Below are 13,302 nucleotides of genomic sequence, written 5' to 3' on the forward strand. Positions count from 1 at the left end.
ACGTACGGCTGTACAATTAAGGATTTCTCCATTACTAATTAAAAACGTCAAGAAAACATAGTCTCTTGCCAATTTCTTGACATGAATTGTTCATAAGGAGTATCAAACTATTTAGAAATGAAGAATTTTGTAGCAAGGTTATAAAAAAACCTTACTTAACTAAATTGTCCCTTTAAGAAAATACCTGGTCTGGTGTTGTTATCATTTAAACATTTAGGATAAAAGCAAATGAATATTTTAGCAAATGTTGTTATGGTCCTATAACACACATTGCTATTGATGACAAACTTAAGGGCTTTAAGTTTGTCATCAACAGCAATGTGTGTTATAGGACCATAACAACATTTGCTAAAATATTCATCATTTACATTTTGATGTAGTTTTGCTTTATTTAGTTATTTCGATCAGTTTTTGAACAGCAAATCAAGTGTTTACAATGAAATTGATGATGTTACAATAGCTAATGTTGTTATAGTCTCATAACAATATTTGCGTTCGTAATGCATTATAATAGAAAGATGAAGAGCAAATGTAGATATAAGGACTGTATTTCTGGATATGAGTCACCATGAACAGGATTATACTATAGATAGTAAGTATATATATATTTATAAATACAAAGAAAGCTATACAGCATTGTCTGTCGACTCAAGGGGGCTTAGGGAAAAGCCTGCTCTTGACAAAGAGAGGTCCATTAATGAACATGTTTTCTTGCTTTTTTAGATAAAGAAAGGAATTACGTGTACAGTCACATTAATTGGAGCTACTGACCGCACAAGATGCCAGGACGGACAGTAAAGGATGTCTACATGGCAACATCCATGACGGACCTCAATAAACTGGTCGACATTTCCAAACAAAAGCTCGGAAATAATCCAAGACTGTAAGCTTGTAGTAATATCAACAAGTAGAAACTTTAAGGAAACTCTAAGGCTGTAATAATATTTGTGCACAAAAGTTTGGCAATAATGAAAAATTATTAAAATATAGCTCCAAACAGAGGTACAAAACAACCTGAAGCTATAAGCCTATAGTACTGTAGAATTATTTATTTTCGTGGGGTTAAAATTTCGTGGTTTTCATATACTAGCCTGTTACAAGGACATTATATTTCACTGATTTCTGATTTTCCCCTTTCTATATCATACGAAATTTATGTATTCGTGGGGATTTAATTTCGTGGATTTTTGTTATCCACGAAATAAACGAAATTTAATGTCCCACAAAAATTTATGATTTTACAGTATAATATAACACAGTTGGGGCAACAATCAATTGTTCTCCTTATTTCATTATTATGTTCTTATAATATAAGATTTTTTTACCAAGATTTTTTTTATTAAAGTCCATTGTGTTAAACATTTATATGAAAAATCAGTTTGAAAGGAAAGTAAATTTTAAACATATTTTTTTTAAATAAGGGTTTAAAGTGGCTCAAATTTTTCATAGATAATATGTTATGTAAAAAAAGGTAGAAAATCATCTTTATTAATGTATAAACATCACATCAATGATTTTCTGAAGCGTTTTTCACTAAAATGTCTGACAGGCTGATAAAGACGTCGGATACGATGCTGAAGGGTGCCGAGGAGTGTGACCTGATGGGTGACGAGGAGAAGGCCTACGTACTGTTTATGAGGTTCTTCAACATCATCACTGCCGTGAAGAAAATGCCAGAGTACCGCAAACAGAAGGTCAGTAATGTTGTGACTATACTGTATACTGGGAAATGTTTGTCACAGCTTAACCCTGTTCATCGCAGCTTAACCCTTTCACTACTGTAGACCATAATGGACTCATCCATATCAATGCATGGTAGAGTCTACTCAAGTTACATAAGGGTGAAAGGGTTAACTTATCCAGAGTACCGCAAACAGAAGGTCAGTAATGTTGTGACTATACTGTATACCGGGAAATGTTCGTCACAGCTTAACTTATCACATTTATCACCCTCCCAGATGAGGGCAAATTTGTCACGATAGCAAATTTTAATACACGACATGAAATATATAGTAATTACATGTGAAGGGCAAAATTAACACTGGACGAACATGGATTTTATTGGAAAAGGGCGAAGGGCGAATATTTTTCCTAGTATACAGTATATAGTTAAAGGGTTTTAAAAAAAATGCCATCGTGACAAATTCTAATACACGACATGAAATATATAGTAATTACATGTGAAGGGCGAAATTAACACTGGACGAACATGGATTTTATTGGAAAAGGGCGAATATTTTTCCTAGTATACAGTATATAGTTACCGGTAATTAGTTTTCAAATAAAGACACAAGGTTACCAAAAAAGCATTACTTCAGTATTATCTATAAAATTATTGATATTTTATTTTGAGCACACGGCTTCTCCCCCATAAAAAAAATAAAAAGGTTGGCAAGTATGCATTTATCATTTATAACCATATATCATTTGTTTCCAAAAAAAATTAAGTGCAATTAACGCCTTTATTAAATACAGATACAATTAAAAGTAGAACAAATATTAGAAATAATAACGTTAATGGTAAAAGACTACACATCCCTGGTACATGTAAAGGGGACTTATTTATTTCAACAAATTGTATTGGACAAAGCATAAATAAGTGACGTGTCTATTTATTGCTATACTTTTTACTGTAAGAAACAGCTAGATGAAAATTTTTTGCAAATCACATTGAAGGTTTTATTTGATAAAATCTAAAATTTCCCTTAACGTGGGAATACTGATGAAATTTCCCAATTTTTACACAAATCAAAGCTTAGAATGTACTTCTGAGTAATGTAAAAATTGTTCAAAAGTCTTTTTTTTTTCTTTTTTTTTCAGGATTTTTATGATAAACTGATAGGCCAGAAGAACGTCCTGAAGTGTATGGACAAAGCTGAGGACCTTTCTAAAAGTCTTAAAAACAGGTACATTTACTGTCACACATCTCAGTGTGTTTGATTGTTTGAAGAAACTGGAACCTGTCACACAGATTGTGTTGGGATCCGCTAATCATCACCATTTTCCAAACATCATTGATGGATTATTGATAAATTATGAACTTATTGAAAAATATATACGGAAGCATTCATCAGAGTGGATAAAATTCCGGAAAATTTAGGGAATATCTTTAACCCTTTCACCACTGTGGACCAAAATGGACTCATCCAGATCAATGCATGGTAGAGTCTACTAAAGTTAACTAGGGGTGAAAAAGTTAAATACCTAGCTCAGAGGTTACTGAAAGTACATTTTGGGTCTGTTTAAAGGTCAAACCCGCTGAATTTTTACACTAAGAACACTGTTGTTGTTTATATCTTGTATATTTGATCTTCGCCATTTTTTCGTAAACGTCCCGCAAGAAATGATTTATCACAGCTGTAGTCATGCTACAAAAACAACAGATTCCAACATTTAGTTACAGTTTTTAAGATTGGTACACTAATCCTTAAGATATTGAGTCTCATCACAGTTGATTTTATGTACATCAACTAGAATGTAAATACCAGATACCTTAGTTGTCTCAAAGAGTTTCTCTAAAATGACATAACCTTTGAACTTGTCAGTGAATTATAACACTTAAACTTTGACCTTGTATTATAGATATGACTATTGTGAGGCGCAGGAAATTGCCAAAAAACTTTCTACACTAGATTCTTCTTCTCCTGAGGAAAAGAAAGTCGATAAAACTTCAGAGATTGAAGCTGACAAAAATTCTGACGGCGGAGAGAAGACAAAAACTCAGTCAAAAGAATCAACTCCAGGTAACCATTGTATTGATTGATTGTGTAGGATTAAATGTCCTATCAACAGCTAAGGTCATTTAAGGATGTAACCACATTGTATACAGAAATATGCAGTTAACTGTTTCATGTAAAACGACCCCAGAGATCAATCACAAAACCTTGAAAAGACATTAGCATGAAAAGTCAGGGTTCAGCATTATAAACAATTTGAGCTGGATTACAATAAGTTTGAAAAAAAGGATGAGTGTCATGAAATAAGGTTCAAAATGAACAGGGAGTGATATATAGTGTAAGCTATAAAGAACAGTGTATAATAACAAAAATGGGGTTTTTCAAATTTATTTAGCCCTTTCACCACTGTACACCATAATGGACTCATCCATGTCAATGCATGGTAGAGTCTACTAAAGTTACATATGGATGAAAGGGTTAAAAGGTTTATGAAGAAAAGACACAAGGCATATTGAGATTAAAATACTATTAAATTTATAACACTGAAAAAATACATTTGGGCTAATAACAGCTGTGGTGTTTGGTAATAAATGTACCTTCAGTTTGATTTGGCTATCTGGTAAGAAAATATATGTCAAGAATCAGTTGTTGCTGGCCGAGCCAAGTAGCTTGAATGGAGAAATGATATCTATTATGGCCTTTTGGCTGTTCTGTAAATGAGGACGGGAGAAACAAAATACTGGAGACATACAACTTTTGATGACAGGTGGTTTTATTAGGTAGAGTGTGGTAATGTTAAAGTTATAATTTCTCGCTTGTGGAATTGTTCCAGTTGTGACTCTTCAAAGTCGCAGTGTGCATTTGAAATCATTCTAAAATCTACATATCTATAACCTATATATAGTCTATCAATAAATATTTGATGGGGATATATTTGTATATGGATATTTTGACGCTAATTTTCTTGACATGATTAACATAAGCAATTACACTTTTACAGTTAAAACTTTGCTACACGACGATTGTGTCTTGTTAGCTTATTAATGAAATAATATCAGAGACTGATATAAAATCCCATAGAACTTCTTTATACACATTGTTTCATTTATGTAGTAAATTAACAACATAATGGTCCATCATCCATTTATCTCAGATCCTGTATCAGCGCCACCACCTCAGCCAGAAGGGCAGATAACTCCGGTCCAGTTGTTTTCCTTGTTGAAAGAAAGTGATGAACAGATGGCCATAATGGATGTCCGTCCAGCTGCAGAGTTTGAGGAATCGCACATACAGCACCGAACCTGTATCAATGTACCGGCTGAGATTGTATCACCAGGGTAAGAATGGGAAAGAAAACAGCCCCCTACCCTCTCCTTTAACCCAATCATCCCTTAAGTCACATTTGAACCTTACCAAATCAAGGACTGGGCAAGTCTATTTCAAACATGTAGGGGTGACTGAGTAATCTAAACCTAAAAATTAATGAACTATCAGTTAAAATGTTAGTTGTGATGTGCGATGTCTGTAATGAATTGAACTTTTTGTAGGAAAAATAAACATATCAGTGTTTATATCATTCAATTTTTTTTGGAATATTTTAGGATTTTAATATTTTTATAAAATTTTCAAACATTTCTTCAAGCAGAAGAAACTATCATTAATTAAATGTAAATCTATGTTGTGTATAGTTTGTGTCACAATGTGCTACAGAACAACAGTGACAGTGATTGAGAAGACCCTACCTGAAGACTCCCGGTCACTATGGCAACAGCGAGGTCACTTGGACCACATTGTGTTGGTTGACTGGTCCTCCACTCTCGACAAGGTTACCATAGGAACGACCTTGAGGACGCTGAAAGACGCTCTTTTTAAGGTAGGGTGGGAGGTCAAGGATTAGAGCAACTGATTATGTGTTCAAGCAGATCAGAGGTCAAAGGTTACTATATGTATGACACTGTATCGGAGCTCAAGGTCAAGGGTTATGATATGTATATGATGTATCAGGTCAAAGGTTATAATATATTTGACTCCCAATAAACCAAAATGACCACACAGTGGATAGTTGTGGTCATCCAGTGGTCAGGAGTGGCCACAATGAACTGTAGTGACCACCCAGTGGAGAAAGGTTTGAGTGTAGGTGTTATTTCTCGTTTACAGTACGACTCGACCGTGATAATCCGGAGCGAGCCAGTTGTGTTGGAGGGCGGATACGATCAGTGGTTATATCACTACCCTCAACTGACCACGAACCCGCATATCAAACACTCGTCAGTGTCCACAATAACCTCCGCACCCTCATGTAAGTCACTCTTAACATAGGTTCAGCACCCACACGTAAGTCACTCTGAACATGGGTCGTCCTTAACTGACCTTAGCTGTTGATAGGATGTTAACTCATTCACCCCTGTAATTCCATAATGAAATGTTTCAACCTTTGAATGGTAGAGTTCAAATGTGTCCTCAAGGGCCTTGTAACAAAACTTCAATTTCCCCCAAATCTGAAAAAGAGTAGATTCCCCTAAAACCTAGATTGACCCCAGCCTGGGTTTTCTCTGAGTTCTCTGTTTCTATGCACTTCCATCTCGGCCAACAATAGCAAGCAGTATAATTGACAGAACTTGTTTCATAATTGTTGTAAAATATATATAAAAAAATTAAACACTGTGAACTCCAATGTTGTTTTTTCTTCATGGCTAATGTTAACAGAATGTAAATCTTTCATGGTATATGAAGGTATTCAAAAAGTATTTCTTGTGTACGTAAAATGAAACCTGTTAAAGCCAGACCCTAACAAAACCTCAACATAGCTGATAATTGTTTTCATAGACGATAAGTTATTTTGATAACTGGGGTTCATTTTATATAGAAATGCAGACTGTTTGACCTAGATAAAGGTCTGGTTCGTCATTTTTTCAAGATTTTGATTCGGGCAGGTTCATATACTGTAAGGTGATTTCACATCCCTACATTTTGAGTATATGTAGCTCACACAGTTCAAAGGTCAAGTGAGCTTATGGGATGGCTCTGCGCCTGTCTCCCTATATTTGGCTTAAACATTTTACTCAATCTTACTTCAGAATTACAAGAGGCATAGGGTCATGATATTTTGCCAGTACCATGCTTGGGTAAATAGCTATCATGTTTACTCATATGAACAATCTATCTTGTCCCACTTTCAAGGTCAAGGTCACTGTCATTGAATGTGTTAAAACCTTTCAACAACTTCAGAATATCTAAGAGCCTAGAGTTGTGATATTTGGCCTGGAACATGCTAGGGTAGAGGCATATCAACTTTGTTCAAATAAATTACCTTGACCCACTTTTAAGTTGGGAGTTATCAAATCTGTTAAAACTTTTAAACAACTTACAAATGACCAAGGAGCTAAGGTCGTGCTATTTAGTATGCTTCATGCTCTAGATATTTAAATGAATTGATTTTGATTTAATTTGAAAGTCACAGCATTGAACACTATGTCAGCAATACGAGTCCTCTGTTGAGAAGAAAATCCTAATAACTAGAAATTAAACTTTAATCAGATTGTTTATGTTCCAGTGGATTTTGACTACCCTGATGATATCAATGTGGAGGACATACTAAATCCCAAAAAAACACCTGCACCAGAAAAATCAACAGACCTATCAGATTCTTTGTTACAATTTGCTCAAGGAATGACAGACCAATCAGGACCCATGAATCGGTTGACTCAAGTTAATGGTGACATTGGCGGAGTTATGCCCAGAATTGACCGGTCCACCAAGCCAAGGATTGGAACCAATCAGAATACAACACAGGACAGACCAATAACATTCGTTACGGGCTCCGATTTGTACCCGTCTGTGTCTAGGTCGTTAAATGGGTCAGAAAGGTCAAATACTATACCAGAATCGAAAGGACTAAGTACAGATGATGCAGTTAGTCTAGAGACTAAATCAAACTCAGCTTTGTCCAAATATTCTGAGGAACTAGAAAAAGAAAAATCTGAGTTGGAAAGAATTCGTCAGCAGAAAGCTGAAGAATTGGCAAGTTTTCAGAAAGAGAAAGAGAGAATTGCTAAAGAAAGAGAAAGCAGGATTGAAAGAATGAAATCTGAAGAAGATCAGCTTTCAAAAATGGAGCAAATGAAAGCAGTCCAGGCAAAAGATCTGGCAGATCTGCTGAGGAAGAAAAAGAAACTAGAAGAGGATATCAAAAGGGAGACAACTGCAGGAATCCAGGATGAGAAGAGGAAGTACCAAGAAGAGGAGGCAAGGTAAAAAATGTTTGTCTTCTTATAGAGGACTGTTTGTTTAGTATGGATATAAGTTACGTAATACAGGATACCTGTGTCAGAGTGACCTCCCTTGTACATGTGTTGCTATTCATATTAAGAGTGTAAACAGCTCATAATCCAATGATAACAGTCTTAATCAACACTTTATTTTAACTCAAACCATTATATTGATTTTTGATCGATCAGCGAATGCTGTAACAAACCAACAAAATGTGACATGTTCTGTATTTTTATTTTGTCACAATCGGACACTTTGATAATAAATAGTAGGTTCCCCATGATTTCTCAGAAAGTGCTCGAGCAATGAAGGTTCCCAATGGTTCATAGTTATGCATAACAAATATTTGGACACATTTGGGAAGTTCGAATGGATCAAGTTTGTTATCACTGTTTCTCAAAAAGTATGAGATCTTTCTTGAATTTCAAATTTAGGTTCCATTTGTTATACATCAAGCACTATGCTGGTTAATGGGTCAACTGAAAACATCACTTTGATAGAACAATGTCATACATAAATATGTATAGTCTAGGATGCTGGTATATCACTTACTGTTCCTGTTTTAAGGACATTGTCATACAGAAATATGTATAGTCTAGGATGATGGTATATCACTAACTGTACCTGGTGTAAGGACAATGTCATACAGAAATATGTATAGTCCAGGATGCTGGTAAATCACTTACTGTTCCTGGTGTAAGAACAATGTCATACAGACATATGTATAGTCTAGGATGCTGGTATATCGCTTACTGTTCCTGGTGTAAGAACAATGTCATACAGAAATATGTATAGTCCAGGATGCTGGTATATCACTTACTGTACCTGGTGTCAGAACAATGTCATACAGAAATATGTATAGTCCAGGATGCTGGTATATCACTTACTGTACCTGTTTTAAGGACATTGTCATACAGAAATATGTATAGTCCAGGATGCTGGTATATCACTAACTGTACCTGGTGTAAGGACAATGTCATACAGAAATATGTATAGTCTAGGATGCTGGTATATCACTAACTGTACCTGGTGTAAGAACAATGTCATACAGAAATATGTACAGTCTAGGATGCTGGTATATCACTTACTGTACCTGGTGTAAGGACATTGTCATACAGAAATATGTATAGTCTAGGATGCTGGTATATCACTTACTGTACCTGGTGTAAGAACAATGTCATACAGAAATATGAAGTTTTGATCAAAAGTTGCCACAAGGTACTTTTACTGATCCCAACAGATAAGAGAAAAGAACAGTTTTACATAAAACTAATGAAGATGGTACAATGGTGGGGCACCAAATCCTTCTTGTATCTCTTGTTTACCATGTAATATGAAGCTACTATGCTCTAACAAGACAACAATACATCAAACAGTACATGTACAACATGTGTTTATTACTTTTAATTGGTTAATTACTGAACCCTACATTACACACATGATGGGGCCATAAAGGTGGTCATAGTGCAGGCCCTTGAGGCCTTTTGAATTTTCAGAGTCTATGCACTGAAGAGTCTTCAGATGTAAATTTCACGTTGTTCAGATTAAATTCTGATATGCTCCAGAAACATCTCCCTTTTAGATCCAACCAACCACAAATCACCGTTCATACAGAGGCCATACTGACGAGTGGTTAAGTCGTCAGGTTCTAGGCCTACTTTGGGAAGTCGCCAGATACTGGCGCAGGTCATTGGTTTTTCTCCAGGTGCTCTGGTTTTCCTCCACCAAAAAAAACTAGCTCGGCCTTAAATGACCATAACTGTTAATAGGGCATAAAACACCAACAAACCAAACCTTACCATTCATAAATTATACTTAACAAATTAATTTGTATGAAGCTCTTATTGAAAGATTATGTACACAATAGTATCACATGTTGTTAAATGGCTGACTGTTTTGGTAGGATTCTATATTGCATACTTTCTTCCCCATCTATACAGGAAGGTGGAGTTGATCCGTGTGCGACAGGAGGAAGAAGAAAAAAAACGTCGCATGGAGGAAGTGATGAGGCTACGGGAGGAGAGAAAGAGGAAGGAAACAGACGGACAGGTATTTTAACTCGTTTTGTATAAAAAACAATCCAGCAACATAAATAGTAATTGAAAACATATTTTTCGTCTTGGTTAATATATCCTTTTTCAGGTTCATATAACCACATATTTACCTCAACAAAAGTCCATTATTGATGAATATCATGATCATAATTAAATACTTTTATTGAGTGCAGAACTATTTTTAGAAAAAACTAAAAACTAAAAATCAACAAAGCCAAAAGAAGGTAAAAATCCCTCTGCAATATGGAAAAACATATATCTGTTAAATTCTTTTTGTACATATGGAAGAAAAAATTCTCATCATGTAAATGGAATTTTAAATAATTGTTAACATTTTAACTTAAATGTGATTTACTGTTATAATAGGATGCAGTGAACAGTGCTCAAAACCAGGCAAAGCAGATCGAAGAGGAGAACAAACAAAAACTGAGAGAGGCGTCGGAGAGGGCAGAGAAACTCCGACAGGAAAAGGAAAGGAAGAAATTAGCTGATTCAAAAGATAAAGAAGAAAGGGAGAAAGCAGCAGAAGCGGCCAGACAACGGGACCAGGAACGACGTGAGCGTGAGGCTCAGGCACAGATAGATGTGAGTTATTTCCCTTTGAAGAACTCCTTGTTATATGGTATTTGTTGCTCTGTTTGAGGGAAAATCATAATTTGTCTCAGGCCACTGTTACTAAAAATAGTGAGGTAGATTGGATGGAAGGGGGTACGATCCTACTGTTGGAATCCAAAAGTCTAATCTGATTTAAAATTGACTTGGTGATACACTGTGATATGTTTTTAAAGTCAATTTCAAGTTTATTGTTACTAAAGACTTTTACTAACTAATTTTATTGAAACATCACTTTAATTTCAGATTTCTACATATTTTAAGGGAATTACGGACCTTTATGTGAAATAAATTTTCCAGAAAACTCTATCTTAATTAACAGACAGATTTTATTGAAACTTCACTTGAATGATCAATACATTCTGTAGCTGTGCACTAGCATTTCAATTTCAGATTTCAACACTTTTTAAGGAAGTTATGGCTCTTTATTTGTAATAACTTGTCCGGAAACACCAAGGTCAAGGTCACTAAATGATGTATAAACTTTTTAGCAACCAACATCGGACGGGGATATTAAGTTATCCTCCTGATAACAGTTCTAGTTGTTTCAAAAGCCACGTTTTACTCTTTTTGTCTGTAAAATAAGTTAAACAGGTTGGGAGACACTCAGGAATTCACCACTATTTTATTTCTATTCTTTTTTTAATATATAAAAAAATTGAACTCTATTATTTATCAGGAAATCAAAGATTAATTTTTCGTCATATTTAAAACTCTTGTGTATACTTTTATAATTCTTAAGGCTCAAAGGAGGCAACAAGAGGAACTGAAAAGACAGAAAGAAGACAGGGACAAACAAGAAATATACAGACAAGACAAAGAAAGGGAAGAGAGGGAGAGAAAGCTTCAAGATGAAAAGTCACGAGCAGACTTGGCCCTTCGACTCGCTCAGGATAAAATGAAGCAACTAAATGGTAATAACTGGGCAGAGATTTTATTCTCATTAATCTGCCCTTAACATGACTTTTTTATGACTTAAACAAACCTGAAAAAAATTACTACAAGTCACAACCAAATTGTTGTTTATATCTATATGTAGCGGAACTAGACTGGGTTGATTGCTGGCGACCAGGCAGCTTCATTGGTAAGAGCATTCGTCTGGAGTTCAGAGGGTCCCAGGTTTGAACCCGGTCTGGCCGTGTATTTCTCTTTCACCGTTTACATATATATAAAATGTCCTTGAAATTTCTGGAATTATGCTCACTTATATATAAAATAATGAAAATTTTAAATTAATCGACGACAGAAAATGATTTTTATGTTTTGTGTCCTAGATAAACCTCAGGTGAGAACGATTCCCTCGCCAAACCTGCCAGAGGGTTGGGAGAAGAAGCGAGATAACAAGACTGGTCGCTACTTTTACGTGGATCACAAGAACAGTCTCACTCAGTGGGAACCTCCTTTTGTTTATCAACCAGGTACACAACTAGATGTAATTTAGATTTTGGCCTCAAAATTTTTAAAAATAAATTAAGATAAACTTTTTGAAAAAAGCAACATTTTCATATCACATAAAAAAAAAATGTGAAAATTGAGCATGGAATGAAATAATTCTAAAATATGAATTGGTCGTTATGTTGAAACATTAACACAACTAAAAGAAATGATCCTCAAAAAATAAAGACATATGGTCATGAAACCTGGACCAGCTTATATTTTGTAATAGCATTAGTGTTATTTACGGGAACAGCTCCTTTTCCCTATGATTATGAGAAGTCCCCTTTTCTAAGCCTCCTTTTCCTGTCGTTTTCATTGATTACCATCCATACACTTACCAATTCTATTCTGGACCCTAAAATATATCAACTTCAACCAAAGAGAATTTAGTTTAAACTTTCTTTTATTCAAGTATTTCAATTATATACATATATATGCAATATATATATAGAAAGAGAATTCGTAAACTATTCCTTTTTTCCAAGATGAGTTCATCAGAGAAACAGCTTGATATATGCCACATTGAAGTGTATTTTTTCCATAGAATGTATATGTACACATTTTATATATGTTATAATTTTTAGCACACGTAATCTCGCCCATGGACATTAAAATAGTTGCCAAGTATGATCATCAATTCAATTAAATGGTTATTAATCTCCAAAAGCAATCACAATGTCTATGAAAGTTTCTGGTGTAAATTTGGTTTGAATTATCAAAAAATAACTTAATAAACATGAAGTATTCAAGGTATAGAAAAGGAATAAATGGCTAATCTTTTTATCACAGATTTAAGAAAAGACTCTGGCATACAAGACCCACTGAGAAGTAAGTATATAAACAATTAAGTGTTGATTTTACCTCTTCTATCAGAGCATCAACTTAAGTATGTCCGCACTGATGCAAAAAAATCACTTCGATAGAATTAAAAAGTAATGAAATGTTCCTTCTTTCTGTGATAGATAGTACATGTAGCAATGTTAATGTGTTTTTTTTAAGAAATTTCGTTTTCAGTTATTTCCAACAAATAGTCTCCATTTCATAATAGGAATTAAAATGTATTTCTAGTTTACAATTTTTCTTTTTTATTTAGTCACGAACGGAAAGTTTAAACCAATGAAATAACATTTAACAAGCGATATGAAATGAATGTTAAATTTGATTACTTCAAATGCTTTATTTCACTTCAAAAATGAAAACTAAATTTAGAACAATTGATGAACACACTGTAAGCTGCTAAATTATTTACATCA

At 34.6% G+C, this 13,302-nt stretch overlaps 1 protein-coding gene across 3 annotated transcripts in view; it reads left to right on the forward strand.

The window, feature by feature from the left end:
• LOC110466959 (ubiquitin carboxyl-terminal hydrolase 8-like) overlaps nt 1-13,302 on the forward strand; it is a 38,270-nt gene that overhangs the window by 1,004 nt on the left and 23,964 nt on the right. For all 3 annotated transcript variants that reach the window (XM_021523784.1, XM_021523785.1, XM_021523786.1), the window contains exons 2-14: nt 724-883; nt 1,550-1,694; nt 2,821-2,906; nt 3,583-3,743; nt 4,831-5,014; nt 5,388-5,550; nt 5,835-5,976; nt 7,231-7,927; nt 9,887-9,995; nt 10,367-10,585; nt 11,355-11,526; nt 11,887-12,030; nt 12,839-12,877. In XM_021523784.1, the coding sequence (XP_021379459.1) occupies nt 780-883; nt 1,550-1,694; nt 2,821-2,906; nt 3,583-3,743; nt 4,831-5,014; nt 5,388-5,550; nt 5,835-5,976; nt 7,231-7,927; nt 9,887-9,995; nt 10,367-10,585; nt 11,355-11,526; nt 11,887-12,030; nt 12,839-12,877 (2,365 nt within the window). In that variant the 5' untranslated portion in view covers nt 724-779. The remainder of the gene's footprint in view (nt 1-723; nt 884-1,549; nt 1,695-2,820; nt 2,907-3,582; nt 3,744-4,830; nt 5,015-5,387; nt 5,551-5,834; nt 5,977-7,230; nt 7,928-9,886; nt 9,996-10,366; nt 10,586-11,354; nt 11,527-11,886; nt 12,031-12,838; nt 12,878-13,302) is intronic.

This window comes from Mizuhopecten yessoensis, unplaced genomic scaffold (genome assembly GCF_002113885.1).
Source record: "Mizuhopecten yessoensis strain PY_sf001 unplaced genomic scaffold, ASM211388v2 scaffold11151, whole genome shotgun sequence".
In the NCBI taxonomy this organism is placed as follows: Eukaryota; Metazoa; Mollusca; class Bivalvia; order Pectinida; family Pectinidae; genus Mizuhopecten; species Mizuhopecten yessoensis.